Genomic DNA, 13229 nt, shown 5'->3' on the forward strand with positions numbered 1-13229 from the left:
TTTGTAACTTCCGGGTCAGCTGCGCCATCAGGACGCATCGAGCTGGGAAAGGTGGAATGTCTAGCCGCTGGGTCACGATAACAAGCCAAGACTAACCTACGAGGCATAATTCTTCTCTGATTGACATCTAAGCTTCCTTCAGGCCTCGTACAAGCTAGTTCATATCGGTAAGGACCCTCGCTGCGGACCATTGAAAAGGGATCTAGGTTATCTGGCCCTTAGTACGATCCCTTCAATGGTCCATGCTTGTAAAAGTTGAATTTTGAGTTCTTCCGTAGCAGATCATCGTGAATGAGCGGCCCTGAGAAGTTGGGTCGGAACCTCCATGCCAGAAAGTACTGGTCAGATATAAGAAGGATACTTGGCGCGAAAACTGTATTTGATTATCTATTGATCTTATTTCAAGCCGTTTTAGGAATCGAGGGGTGGTAGCTTAACCCATATTGCAATGGATGTGCCTGCCGAGCAACCATGTCTCCATCACGGCTGCTGCTGTCTGTGCAGGTGGTCCCACAAGTAGATCCAACAGATTACATTCGTTTTGAATATGACGACCTCGAAGTTTTACTTCGGATTCACTGCCTGTACAGCCGTCTTACTTGCCAGCAGCGCTGTCGCACAAACGGACAACGACCTCCTTAACTTTGCCCTTAACCTGGAGTGCCTGGAGGCTGAATACTACTCTAACGCCGTGTATGGATATGGATTGAATACAAGTACCTTGGGAAGCGGCCCCGGATCGACTGGAGGGCTAAAGGCCAACCTCAGTCCGGACTTGTTGAGGATTGCCAGGGAGCTTGTCAATGATGAAATCAACCATGTGAGCGCTTGGAGATCCCTGAAACCTGCCTGCAGCTTGCGTGAAACAATTCTCTCGAGTGCAAATGCAAAATCTGCAGGGAGCTGGAATGTGCTTGGCCCTTTTGCAACTGTGCTCACTCAATCTCATCATGTGTGCAGGTCACTGAACTTCGAGAATTGCTGGGTAATGACGCGGTTCCCTGCCCAAAGATGGACATTGGGGGTGCCTTCACCAGCCTTGCCAAAGCTGCTCTCGGCATTGACGGCTTCTTCCCCTACAACAGTGACATCAACTTCATCCTAGGTGACCAAAAATTGTGTGCTACTGGCCTCACATGCTATCAGGCCAGAAGTGTGGCCTCCAACTGTCCTGAGCACCGTGCCCACGGTTGATTGGGTCTTGCTTGGATCTGGCGAGTCCATCAAGGGGTAGGATTTTGGCAGCCTTTACTGCAGCTTGTCTGCAGACGCACCTTGCTTCTGGCAGGAAAAGCGTGTAATCATAATAATAATAACTGTCCTGCTGTGTCTCGAGACAGGTGCTTTCCTGTTTGAGGACGTCGGAGTCACTGCCTTGCACGGCGCAATTCCCCTGCTGGTGTCAAAGACCGTGCTCACCACGATCGCCGGCTTTTTCCCGGTGGAGGCGTACCATGCAGCCATCCTGCGCACGCTGCTGTACGAAAAGGGCACCGAGATGGTCACCCCCTACAGCATCCGCGTCTTCGACTTCGTCCAGGTAATCACCTCGCTGCCTGCGCTGGTGCCGGATTGTAATTTACCTTGGTATGATGTCATAGAAAACCTTGACTAGTGGGCTTGCCGGGTCGAGCTTTGGAAGGCAAGAGCACACAACTGCGAGCATGCAGCTTGGTGCAGTAGCACAATCACAGGGGGTGTTGGGCAGGCCGCCCGCCTACCTTTCAGTATCAGTGCACACAGGAGCAACCTCAGATACAGGTGGCATGCACATTTACATCGCAACATAAAATCTGCCGTGTGCAGGGATTCTCCGATCTGCGCGGCAAGGCCGGTAATGGCAAGGACCAGGGCATTGTGGTGCCTCCTGCAGACGGCCGCTCGACGCCATATCCCTTTGCAAACCTGGTGCCCCAGAATGGCAAGGGAGTGGCATTCACGCGCACGCCAAAGGAGGTGCTGGCCATTGTGTACGGAGGGAATGCCACACAGCCCGGCACATTCTACCCCCAAGGCATGAATGGATACTTCAAGTAGAGAGGACGGGCTCCGCAATGGGGGCTCGGGGCATGAGCCCATGAGGCACTGGCAGACCTCTCAGTTCAGAGTTCTGTACAGCCCAAATCGGGATTTAATGATGACCAAAATGAAGGCACCGGGCAAGGGTGCCTGACTTTAGCATGCGCAAGTCTACTTGCAATTCACTGGCGCAGTGTGATCAGGGTGTCCTAGCTAAGTATATTAGAGCATTGCCATGTTGAGCAGAATAAAATTCATCTATGCATTTTTCATTGCTCATCTGAACGAAGCTCTGTAGGCGAGTAGTGAACTGTGCGGTCCAGGCAACGTGACTAAGTATTTTGTAAGTACAAACTAGTTGCACTGCTGGCAGCCTTGTGTAAGGCCACAGACTTGGTCCATGCTGGTTGTGCCAGCATGGGTCAGAGGCAGCCAGTTTTAGTTCTCAATTCATAGAGAGATAGGTATTTTCTGTTGCATTCCTCAACTTTCCTCTTTACAGAGCAATGGAGACGTGGCCTTTCAGCAAAAGATGACCAACACTACCAGGAGGCATTCAGATTGATCAGATGATGTGGGCAGCTAGATCTTAGCCATTGATGGGATTACGCAGTAATGGGTAACATACAGTATGTAGCTTACAGGACAGTAGGACTTGAAAAGGGGATGAATTTGAATGGATAGAGAATCCCTTCAGTTGCGCAGCAGTGAAATAGCTAAAGTGCACTTTATTCAATGGTGCACCTGTAGCTATGGTTTGGCTGGCATGACAGCTGTAGGCAACGAAATGTGCAAAGACACTTGATGACCTGATGCGGTGGTTGTTGCATATCATTGCAGTACGTATTCTTTGCATTAGGCCAGCGTTGCATGACGCTATGGTCATGCCTGTTCAGACCTGTTGCCCATGAGTTTGTAGAATGAGGTGTACACATGTGTCCTATGAAGGGTATAAACAGGTATGCCAGGCAGTTCTTTGATTGGACGAAGCTGATCAGTATTCAGACTGGAGTTAATCATTCAAGTGAATACAAGCTGTAAGATGAGTAGAGGACACCCAAATGCAGCCCACATCCTCTCCAGTCTTTGAGTACAGCATGATTGGGCGAGGCTTACGCATGCATGCGCACAAATTTGACAGCATCATCGAAATTGACATAGTGTGCTAACACAGCTCAAGCTATTGAGCTCAAGATTGTGCATGCAGCCATAGACCTATTCCAGGATGGCAGGTAACAACAACGTTTGACACTTGTCAGTGTATGCCTGCCCCATCTGGCATCTCAGCTGGCAAGCTGACGTAACCTTTTGCTGTGACAAGCGGCTGCCCCTCAAAGGTGGCCCGTCCACTGCGCACAGACAGGCCTGCCACAATATCCTTCCAAGGCCCTGACTTGAGCACCTTTGGATACTCCTCTGCAGGGCTGCTGCCCTCCAGAGACACTTGATCCCCCACGGACGAGCCCTCTGCACAAACCGAAATGACACAAGTTTAACTCATCCAAATGAAGAAGCCAGCATTGGACGTACAGCAAATTTTGTGTCAATATTTTCCAAAAGCGGCGGATGCGGTCGGCATGCATGACACTCACAAAGTGGTCGTCTGAGCTAGTGGCTGTCACATTGTCTTATTGGGAAGAAACCTCACCTGGGGGTATGAGGACTTTGACAAGCTCTCCTCCGGCCTCCAAGGGAGCATCTGCTGCTAATAGCATGGCTTCGCTCGCCTCCCCTGCCAGCTTGGCCGGCTTCAAATTCAAAATTGCCACCACCAGGCTGCCTAATAGGGCCTCCCGCTCCACATGCTGTTTCAGGCCAGCAACCACCTGCAGCATATTTCTATTGGTGCTGCCACTATGCTGCCACAGAACCTCATGGTGGACTGCTGCACAGCCGTTGGATTCCACACACATTCAATGATGGGCCTTCTTGCCATCCCTCTCGCTGCAGTGTGATAGCAGGTGAGACAAGATCAGATTGGTGCGTGCCTGGCGCGTCTGGCCTCCTCCTATGTCAATGGTGGTCTTGTAGAGCTTGTCTGAGGCTATCTCATCTACCGTCAGCACTTTTGCCACCTGCAGCGGCACATGCTTGTGTTCACCATCTGAGTCATCAGACCAGCACTAATTGGTTTTCTAAATGCCATAGACAATGCCATCTGTATGTTCAGAAATAAAACTGCGCATGCCTGTAGCTGTGCGCGAGCGAAGAGGCCTGGGCCGCTGTCCGGGACTGCAGGAGCTAAGACCTTTGCTGCAGGCTTCTTCTCCTTCTTCGCCTTGGGCTTCTGTGCCTGAGGTTCTGATGGTGGAGGAACTGACTTTTCACCTGTCTCTGGTGTCGTCGCGGCAATGGGGGTGGCTGCTTTGTGCTGAGAGCCTTCAGGAAGGCTAATACCTGTGTGCAAGTGATGCCAACGTTAAGAGGTGAGGCCCACTTTTTTCACGATGTTGTTTACATCTCGGACATCCGCAAAATTGCCAAATGTTCCATGCAACTTACCTGGATTTGCTGGGGAGGTGCGGTCAGCTTGGGAGGCCGCTTCCAAACTGGCAATAATTGCGTCAAGCTGCGTAATGGCGTCGTCAAGGAATCCAGGCATTTCAAAAAATTCAACGTTGGGGAAGTATAAAGATCCTAAGAAGAAATGTACTGACTCGTATGCGATGCTGATCTGTGATCTGTGCAAGGAACAATTTAAGTGCAATACACAGTCAACCGAGTAGAAATTTGCAGCAGCAACGAAAGTAAGGTCTGACGAGATTCGCCTAAATTTGGTGGCACGAGGAAGTATTGTTGCCATTTTCACATGGGTCAACGTTGCTACTCCATCCTTAGCATAGACCCTAGCAGCTTGAAGGGAACTGGTATATCGAGCGAGGGCCGCGAACCAAGCAGAGAGCAACGCTATGTGGAGAAGATGCTTGGCGAATTACAGTATCAAAATAGCAGCTTGGACTGCTGAAATTGTTGCTGCTTGTTGTTTAGATCAATCAGTCACAATGGTGCAAATGGGCCTTGATTCGATTCTCACTGGTGCCCCTGCTGGCAACGCAAAAACAAAGGTAAGGGGGCAGACTATGGCCCAGGACTAATTTGACTATGATGATTGCCCAATAATACTTGTTCACCAGTTTACCTGAATATTCTTTTGTGTGACTGGACGTGCAGATCGTATGTACTCTTGGACCAAAGAGCCGCACTGTTGAGGTTTTGGAGGAGCTTCTGAGGGCAGGGATGAGCGTGGCGCGCTTCAACTTCTCCCACGGCTCCCACGATTACCATCAGGCATGTTTACTGCAGCATCATATCACTGGACTCAGTCTAGACCTGCCGGCGGTTGAACCCTAAATTCAGATTACATTGGGATGTCCATCTGCAGACTGAGGTCGATCTGCTTTGTGAGATCTTGGTGCTCCTTATGACAGTGCCATAAACTATCTATTGATTGCACATAACCACAATTTTCTCAGATGGTAATTTGAACTGCATGAACAGGAGACCCTCGACACACTGAGACAGGCCATGAGAAACACTCGGATCCTGTGCGCAGTGATGCTGGACACAAAGGTGAGACAGTGCAAGCATCTCCATGTGTAGCACATGTGGAGTAGTACTGACAGTGCAGCTGACATAATGCCCCGCCTTAATTCCTGGTCTGAAACAATGTGGAAATGCAGGGCCCAGAGATCAGGACAGGCTTCCTGGTGGATGAGAAGCCCATCAAACTGACAGCGGGCAAAGAGATCACCATCACAACAGACTACGAGACAAAAGGCAACGAGAACCTCATTGCCATGAGGCAAGCTCTCCTCCCTCACTCTATCGGGAACACTAAAGTGCTTATGCCTTCTGCAAAGTAAGGTAAAAAAGATACGTCAAGAAGTAAGTGCATGATGGACTGTGTGCTTTGCTTACAGCTACAAGAAATTGCCGGAAGATGTGCACAAGGGGTCTCAGATTCTGTGCGCGGATGGGTCAATTGTTCTGGAGGTCATCAGCACAGACGTCAAGGCAGGCACAGTTCGTGCTAAGTGCCTCAATAATGCCGTCCTTGGGTGAGCCTTTGATCCGCATCATTGTCCTCCCACGACAGTCTTGCAGAGGATGTGCAAAGTTCATGCGTACATTGCACACCATTGCCTTCAAAAATTGTTTACTGCTTCGGGCTCTTGACCAAAGGCATTATCTTGGAATGACAGGGAGAGGAAGAATGTCAACCTGCCAGGAGTGGTGGTGGACCTGCCGACACTGACAGCAAAGGATGAGGATGATCTGGTGCAGTGGGGCCTGCCCAACGACATCGACTTCATTGCGGCCTCCTTTGTGCGCAAGGGTTCCGACTTGGACTACATCAGAAAGGTGTCCACTGTTGCCATCATGCTGCCACAATTGCTAGGTCAAATTCCATTCACCACATGTAGAGTCTGCCTGTAGACACTAGCTCTCACAAGAATAGTGACTTGGTTTGAGGATCTGCATGCAAGTGATTGATCAGTTGAAGTGCTTTGTGGCAGGTGCTGGGGCCCAAGGGGCGCACAATAAAGATCATCAGCAAGGTGGAGAACCAGGAGGGCCTGCAGAACTTCAAGGAGATCCTGGAGAAGAGCGACGCCATCATGGTTGCCCGCGGGGACCTGGGCATGGAGATCCCCACCGAGAAGATCTTCCTAGCACAGAAGATGATGATCCAGTCCTGCAACATGGTGCGTGCCTGGCGCTGTTTGCCCTGCGCAGAACTGCTGCCATAGGACTGCTCTAAACAAATTCCTCTGTTCAGCAATCTGTAGCACGCTTGGCCTTCCCTTGTGGATTCGACATATTTTTAGTGTATATCAGGGTATCTCCACATACTGATCACGCGGTGTGTGGGTGCTGTCTCAGGTGGGCAAGCCAGTCATCACAGCCACGCAGATGCTTGAGAGCATGATCAAGAACCCGCGGCCCACGCGCGCAGAGGCGACGGACGTCGCCAATGCAGTGCTGGACGGCACAGACTGCGTCATGCTGTCCGGCGAGACAGCTGCCGGCAGCTTCCCAGTGCAGGCCGTGCAGGCACGTGCTCCCCCCCTGCCTGGCCCAGCATGTTGACAATTCCTCTCATTAAAAATTCCTGAGAATTTTTGGGGGCTGTCAAATTCCTGGTTGGCAGAGTATATGTGAGGCAGAACAATGCTCTTCTTGACCAGGGAGATGAGGTTGTGTGACTCTGCATGCACCATGACTGCTGTTGTGGGCGATTGCGCAGGTGATGCAGAGGATCTGCAGTGAGAGCGAGGCGTCCCTGGACTACTACAGCCTGTTTAAGGCCATCATGAAGCGGACACCCATCCCCATGTCTCCCCTCGAGTCGCTGGCCTCGTCTGCCGTGCGGACAGCCCACAAGGTACCCATACTTTCTCTTCTCACGCATCATGCACTTCACCCTACATAATTTATCCTGCAGGTCTGGATCCCTTTCCCAGGATGACATTGAGCATAGTGTGCCGCCAATACGGCGTTTTCGCTCATCTCAATCCCGATGGGATGACAGTGAGCAAAGAGCACGTTGCCAGCAGCTAGGTGCAGTCTGATGGTGTGGAACTGGCGCAGGTGCATGCCAGCCTGATCGTGGTGCTGACGCGAGGGGGCTCCACAGCGCGCCTAGTGGCCAAGTACCGGCCGAGCATCCCAGTGCTGACAGTGGCGGTCCCCGTGCTCACCACCGACAGCCTCACGTGGACGTGCTCGGGCGAGCAGCCGGCGCGGCAGTGCCTGGTCACGCGCGGCTTGCTGCCGCTGCTGGCAGAGGGCTCGGCGCGCGCCACCGACACTGACACCACCGATGAGATCATCTCGGTCAGTCTCCGCCCGCCGGATCGTCATCAAAATTGACTCCGTCATTTCCCACAGTCAGCAACAACACTATCGGCCGATCGATGTTTTCTGGGATGCATGGTGCATGGTAGCTTATGATGGCGAGGAAAGTTTGTGACATGCATTTGCATGGTCTTGCTTACCTTCTCTCCGTATCGCAGTAGTGTGAGACACATCACACATCCCTGAAATAAAACGCTTTTGTTGATTTACCGGTATCAGATGGTTCGGAGTATTTATGTCTGTTTCTTTGTGCGCAGGCTGCTCTGGTTGTGGCAAAGAAGCTCAAGTACTGCCAGAGGGGTGACTCCATTGTGGCGCTGCACCGCATCGGGAATGCATCCGTTATCAAAATTGTAGACATCAAGTGATGAGGGTGCAATTCACGACCATAGAACCATCAAGTGACCAGCCCCAGATTTCCCTTTCCTGTGTGGCAGCAACGTGTGAAGCAGGGTAGCAGCATCATAGCAGAATCACTGGTGTTGTGAACATGTGATCAAGAGCGCTTGTCTCCGAGTGATTTTCATTAGTTTGCCGGCCGTTGAATAAGGAGGCGAAAATCGCCTGAAGCCTTTTGAGATGCGATCCGTTGCTGTTCTCCGGTGCTGCACTTCAAGCATGCATCATGCTGTTGGCACCTAGACTGAAGCTGCCGCGGCAGAGATGCGTAGTGTCAGCATGCGATCTGCTAGCAAGATCTGTACCTTCCTCGCATCACCCCCGCTTGGCTCCCACTCAATGCAAGTCTCCTGCCTGCATATGTCATGGTATTGAGTCAAGGTGACGGCTTGGGCGGTTGCGAGACGCACTGCGGCGGGTGCGCTACAGATGACTCATCTGAGAAAGAATAATGCCGGCCGGGCCCCATCATGGCCCGGGGCCGCCCATGCATGATGGCAGTCGGGCAATGTCAAACCCCGGCCATCATGATCAATTGCTGTACCGCAGTGCAGATCTGAGTATAAAGTCGCATCTCCTGCTCAACGTCAAAATTCAAAGCAAGGTCATGGTTTCAGCAAACATGTCCAGGAGTGCAGACAAGACTGCACTGAGGGATATTGTGTCCTGCCACAAAGAGGTGCATTCCTATTCTCAATCTCGGAAAGCAAAAGGAATATTGGACATCGCAACACTTCATATCAGAGATTTAGATTATTAATTCACGACATCCTATTTATATATTGAATGGGAAGTAACACAGTGAAAAGTAAATCGGTAATGATCCAGTGAGATTGGACCCTGAATGTAGTATGCCTCTTCTCAAAACAGGGCATCTGATGAAATATACGAACTTGTATTTCTGATATTCCTTGTCTACTTCTCGAGACCAGGATTGTACTGAAGCGGAGGATGGCAATGCCACGTATGACGGGTCTGCAGGTGAATCCCTCTATGTAGGGGTGAAGGCTAGATCTGCAAGACCAGTACAGTGTCTGATAGACAGTTTAGAAGTCAGTGGGAGATCACGGTGAAGAGTGCAGCAGTTGCAGAGGTCTGATGTGTTGCAAATGTCGCTGGGGACTTGAAAACAGCTACTTGTCTGTGATATATGAGGTGATGACAATCATCCAGAGCATGTGCTTTGCAGTACATGCACAAACAACGTTGGTTGTGTTGTACTGTGCTGCAGAGACAGGTGATCCACCTATACAGGAGGGTTGTGCGGCATTCCCACAATAGGAGCCCAAATGAAAGAGACACAATCATGGCACATGCCCGCTCAGAGTTTGAGAGGTGAGACTACACGCATCCCCACCCTGCCTTATACATCTCTGCTGCGCATCATCTCTGCAGCGCATCCTCATGCAAGGGGCATTCTCCATGCATGCTGTTTGTGAGAGGACACTGGGCACAACCATCTCTTGACGCAGGTATCGCGATGTGGACAAGAAGAACTATCAGCTGATAGAGCATCTCATACGGAAAGGTGTGCTGCACTGCTTTGTGAGGGTTGTAAGTGGGCGGATCAAATGGCCTTGTCACGCATTTCACAGGACCAGGTCATTCAATGCTTGAGAGGTCTTGCCCCTTATGCAGGAGACAAGCAGCTGAATCTGATCAGCCAGAGCGACGTGTCAGGAGTCCGCATTGTACATTAATGACTGATAGGACACGTGAGGTGACGCTGTGCGCCCTCATCCGTTCTGTGCTTTCCATCACGCAGGTTCCTTGCACCCTCAGCTGACAGATTTGCTGTCCTCATGAAGCGAGGGCCATGCTTTCACATTCAGGACTGCAGATTGCGAAGTCATCCCATGTCAGATTGTAAGCGCCATTGCTGTTGCAATCTGCAGGCACCACTTTGAGCAGAAGGAGACCACCAGGTTGATGACAGTGACAATCACTTGCTGGGGCTACGGCAGCAGTCAGAAGCTCATCACACATCAGTGAGATGGGGATCCCTTACCTCCGGAGCTTTTACAAACTGGCCCCTTGGCCTGAACCGGGACAGGGCCTGATGAGGATTGATGCAGGGTTGCCCGTGATCCCCAGTATCCAATCTACCGCAGCAACTTGATGCGCTGGTGCAGACTTGAAGTGACTTCAAAGTTGGCAGAATGGAAGCACCGTCAGCCTGAGTGAGCTGTTGAGCCGCAGCCACGACAGCTGCAGTAGCTCGTATTTGGCCGGGGGGCGGCTGCTTCTGGGCAGCAATTGTGCACGAGTGAACTTGAGCAGCCTGGCGTCTGACAAATGTGACCTGATGGCCAGGCACGTTCCACAAGCTGTGTGAGCCCTGCTGTATTGGATCTGTTGGTGGAGGCATTTGAAGGTGCTGCCTGAATTGGCTGACAGATATATTTCACGCAATTCCCTCGCTGATCAACTCGCCCAGCTGCACAAGCGTTTGTAGGCTGTTGTGAGCCTCCGCCAACGGATTGCGTCCCGCCTTTCGTGAGTTTCGGGGGACGTTAAGTTTTTGTCGGTGATCAGGCCCGAATAACGGAGTGCCAAGGGAAGCCCAGCCAGTGCGCGAGTCAAAGACAGCAGGTGGACGATGGGAGACACGCCTAGGACGGTGGAGTCCATCTACGAGGATTTTGAGCTCCGAAGGAATGGGTTGCTACAGGCGCTCACGCACGGTAGGGCCGCAGAAGAGGGTTTGCTGTATGGTGTGTCGGCTTCACGCTGTTCCGGTTCAACGCTGACCACTTTTGTGTGATGCTGGGGCAGACGTCGACGATTTCTACAAGCAGGCAGATCCCGAGCGCGAGAACTTGTGCTTGTACGGTGAGTGTTCAATGCCCTGAAACAAGTCCGATAGCTTTCACGAGGTCCGTTCTTGCCTATCTTAGTTGCCTGACAGATGGATCCTGTGTTGGCACAAGGCGAGACGGACGGCTCCTGGAGCGTCGATCTGCCAGCGGAGGAGGTGCCTCCAGAGCTGCCAGAGCCTTGCCTGGGCATAAACTTCGCTCGCGACGGAATGCAGAAGAGGGATTGGCTTGCCCTTGTGGCAGTGCACTCGGACTCGTGGCTGTGTGCTGTGGCGTTCTATTATGGCGCAAAGCTGGACCCTCCGTCAAGGTGGGCCTCGTTGTTTCTGCTTCAATTGCATCGTCCGCGGAGCCGCTGCAATTTCCTCGGAGATCAAGGTGGATTGTGTCCTGATGCCTCCTTTCCGTTGGGCAGGCTGCGGCTGTTCAGGAGCATAAATCAGCACCCCACTCTGTATGAGATCGTGACTGGCAAGCATCGAGCTGGCGGAAAGGATGGCAACAAGAGGAAGCGGGTGGAGATGGTGCGTCTGTCGCACGGCTGCCCTGAAGGAATACCTGACTCACAGTGGAGCCACGAGCGCATACAATCTCATTGTGACATCCTCCTTACGTTGTGCTTACTCGTGGACCATGTCAACTGCAGGATCCAGGCGTGGCGCCTGCCAAGGCTGCAGATGCTCCCCTGCCCACAGGAAGACTCCTGATTTTCAACGATATCACGCCTGCCTTGAAGGGCAGGCAAGCTGAGGTGAGCGCCCTGACGATCCTCTATGGATCAATGACATCCTTGTGCCCACGCGTGGAGGTCTGGACAGGATCCCTTGTCAGGAGAGAAGCCGGCCTTGGCTCAGCACAGGAGCTTCTTAGGTGCAGCGCTTGAAGATATTTTTGTGGACGCAGCTCTTCTGGCCGGATGACAAAATGTGGTACCTGGTGGAGATCCACTCTGTCAACCCCAAGGCCAGGACAGCCAAGTAAGTCCTGCCTTTTGGCCCTGCATATATGTCAGGGCAACACAGTTTTAAGGGCAGTCATGCATGTTTGTTGAGCGTGCTCGATCACGTGATCAGCAGGATGGGAGCAGAAATTTCCTTTGCCAACTCTGTCACAATGTTTTACTGCAGGATCCAGTACACCAGCGGAGAGATTGAGGAGCTTGACTTGGAGGAAATCATTCGAGAGGGCCACATGTCTCTGATCACCCAGTGAGCAACGCTGACAGCTCACCTTGTCAGTCTCGTTGCCAAGTGGGCTCCCGCGGAGGTTGCTGCAGCCATTTGTCTCGTCTGATATTTCTCCCGTGGAAGTGCTTTGTCGTGATTGTCATGAAACCCCAGTGAACCTGTCCAGAATGTTGTATTCATTCCGTTGCCTGGCTAGAAGATCTAGAGGATGCATCCACTGAAGTGATTGGCACGAATCAAGAGGAGGGGGGCTTGAGGACGTAGATTGTCATTGTCTTTAGTGTGAGAGGCAAGCATGCCTGCTCCATTGGGAAGTAGAAGAGACTCGTGAGCGCGGCGCAGGATGAGACTGTCACCCTTCACAGCAGCAGCGCATCAGTTCCTGCGTCATGGTTTGTGCTTCTTGGCTGTACACACGTGTCTGCATAAATACTTGCTCATTGGTCAGACTTGTTGACTTCCTCCGGGGTTGTATAATGGTTTTTTGCATCGCTCTGCTAGATTGTGAAGGGTCCCTACTACCGGTTACTACCTACTAATAGTAGGGTGACTGGTGGGCGGAATTCGCCTGCTACAAAGGCATTATTGTTGGGTTCATTCTATCCTGTGATCTTGGAGAAATGGTGTCGTCCAAGTCTGTCTTTGTGACTGGCACTGGGCCTGAAGGAATTGTTTGTACGCACCCTTCTTTGTTTCTTAGTATAAGAGTGCAAGGTCCTTCTAGGGACCTGCAATAGGGACATTCGTTGTAACTCCTGAGCTTGAGTGGGACAGCCAAGCAAATTTAATGGACGGTATTACCACGGGCAATTGCAGAGAAGGATACAGCTGGAGACAATACAAGACTGTCTTGACTACCTGCCTATATTGAAAGCAAGGGACACAGAGTGAGGAACAGCTATCGCTACCGCTCATTCATACCGCTGAGAATACCTCTCGAGCCCGA

General features: G+C 51.7%; 5 protein-coding genes across 5 annotated transcripts; 3 read left to right on the top strand and 2 right to left on the bottom strand.

The window, feature by feature from the left end:
• Positions 1-547: 547 nt before the first annotated feature.
• Positions 548-2318, top strand: COCSUDRAFT_48409 (hypothetical protein; the record flags this gene model as incomplete). Its single annotated transcript, XM_005645269.1, has 4 exons — positions 548-820; positions 961-1105; positions 1341-1540; positions 1807-2318. The coding sequence occupies 4 exons, from the start codon at positions 548-550 to the stop codon at positions 2035-2037; spliced, it is 849 nt and encodes a 282-aa protein (XP_005645326.1). The 3' UTR covers positions 2038-2318.
• On the bottom strand, positions 2317-3074 carry COCSUDRAFT_33891 (hypothetical protein; the record flags this gene model as incomplete). The annotated part of the gene is made up of 1 exon (XM_005645270.1): positions 2317-3074. A coding segment is annotated over exon 1 (203 nt), but the record flags the coding sequence as incomplete, so codon positions are not given.
• Positions 3075-3274: 200 nt separating this feature from the next.
• On the bottom strand, positions 3275-4621 carry COCSUDRAFT_57342 (hypothetical protein; the record flags this gene model as incomplete). The annotated part of the gene is made up of 4 exons (XM_005645271.1): positions 3275-3486; positions 3668-3845; positions 4199-4398; positions 4522-4621. The coding sequence occupies 4 exons, from the start codon at positions 4619-4621 to the stop codon at positions 3275-3277; spliced, it is 690 nt and encodes a 229-aa protein (XP_005645328.1).
• Positions 4622-4974: 353 nt separating this feature from the next.
• COCSUDRAFT_67234 (pyruvate kinase) lies at positions 4975-8597 on the top strand. The gene is made up of 11 exons (XM_005645272.1): positions 4975-5084; positions 5191-5307; positions 5518-5589; positions 5700-5821; positions 5940-6077; positions 6222-6381; positions 6537-6725; positions 6904-7074; positions 7268-7405; positions 7612-7857; positions 8136-8597. Exons 1-11 carry the CDS (start codon positions 5022-5024, stop codon positions 8244-8246), a joined length of 1527 nt encoding a protein of 508 aa, XP_005645329.1. The 5' UTR covers positions 4975-5021; the 3' UTR covers positions 8247-8597.
• A 2142-nt stretch (positions 8598-10739) lies between these two features.
• On the top strand, positions 10740-12651 carry COCSUDRAFT_33893 (hypothetical protein). The gene is made up of 7 exons (XM_005645273.1): positions 10740-10961; positions 11053-11109; positions 11208-11406; positions 11512-11620; positions 11743-11847; positions 12000-12073; positions 12224-12651. The coding sequence occupies exons 1-7, from the start codon at positions 10877-10879 to the stop codon at positions 12306-12308; spliced, it is 714 nt and encodes a 237-aa protein (XP_005645330.1). The 5' UTR covers positions 10740-10876; the 3' UTR covers positions 12309-12651.
• Positions 12652-13229: the final 578 nt, after the last annotated feature.

Source organism: Coccomyxa subellipsoidea (genome assembly GCF_000258705.1).
Source record: "Coccomyxa subellipsoidea C-169, whole genome shotgun sequence".
Taxonomy (NCBI): domain Eukaryota; kingdom Viridiplantae; phylum Chlorophyta; class Trebouxiophyceae; family Coccomyxaceae; genus Coccomyxa; species Coccomyxa subellipsoidea.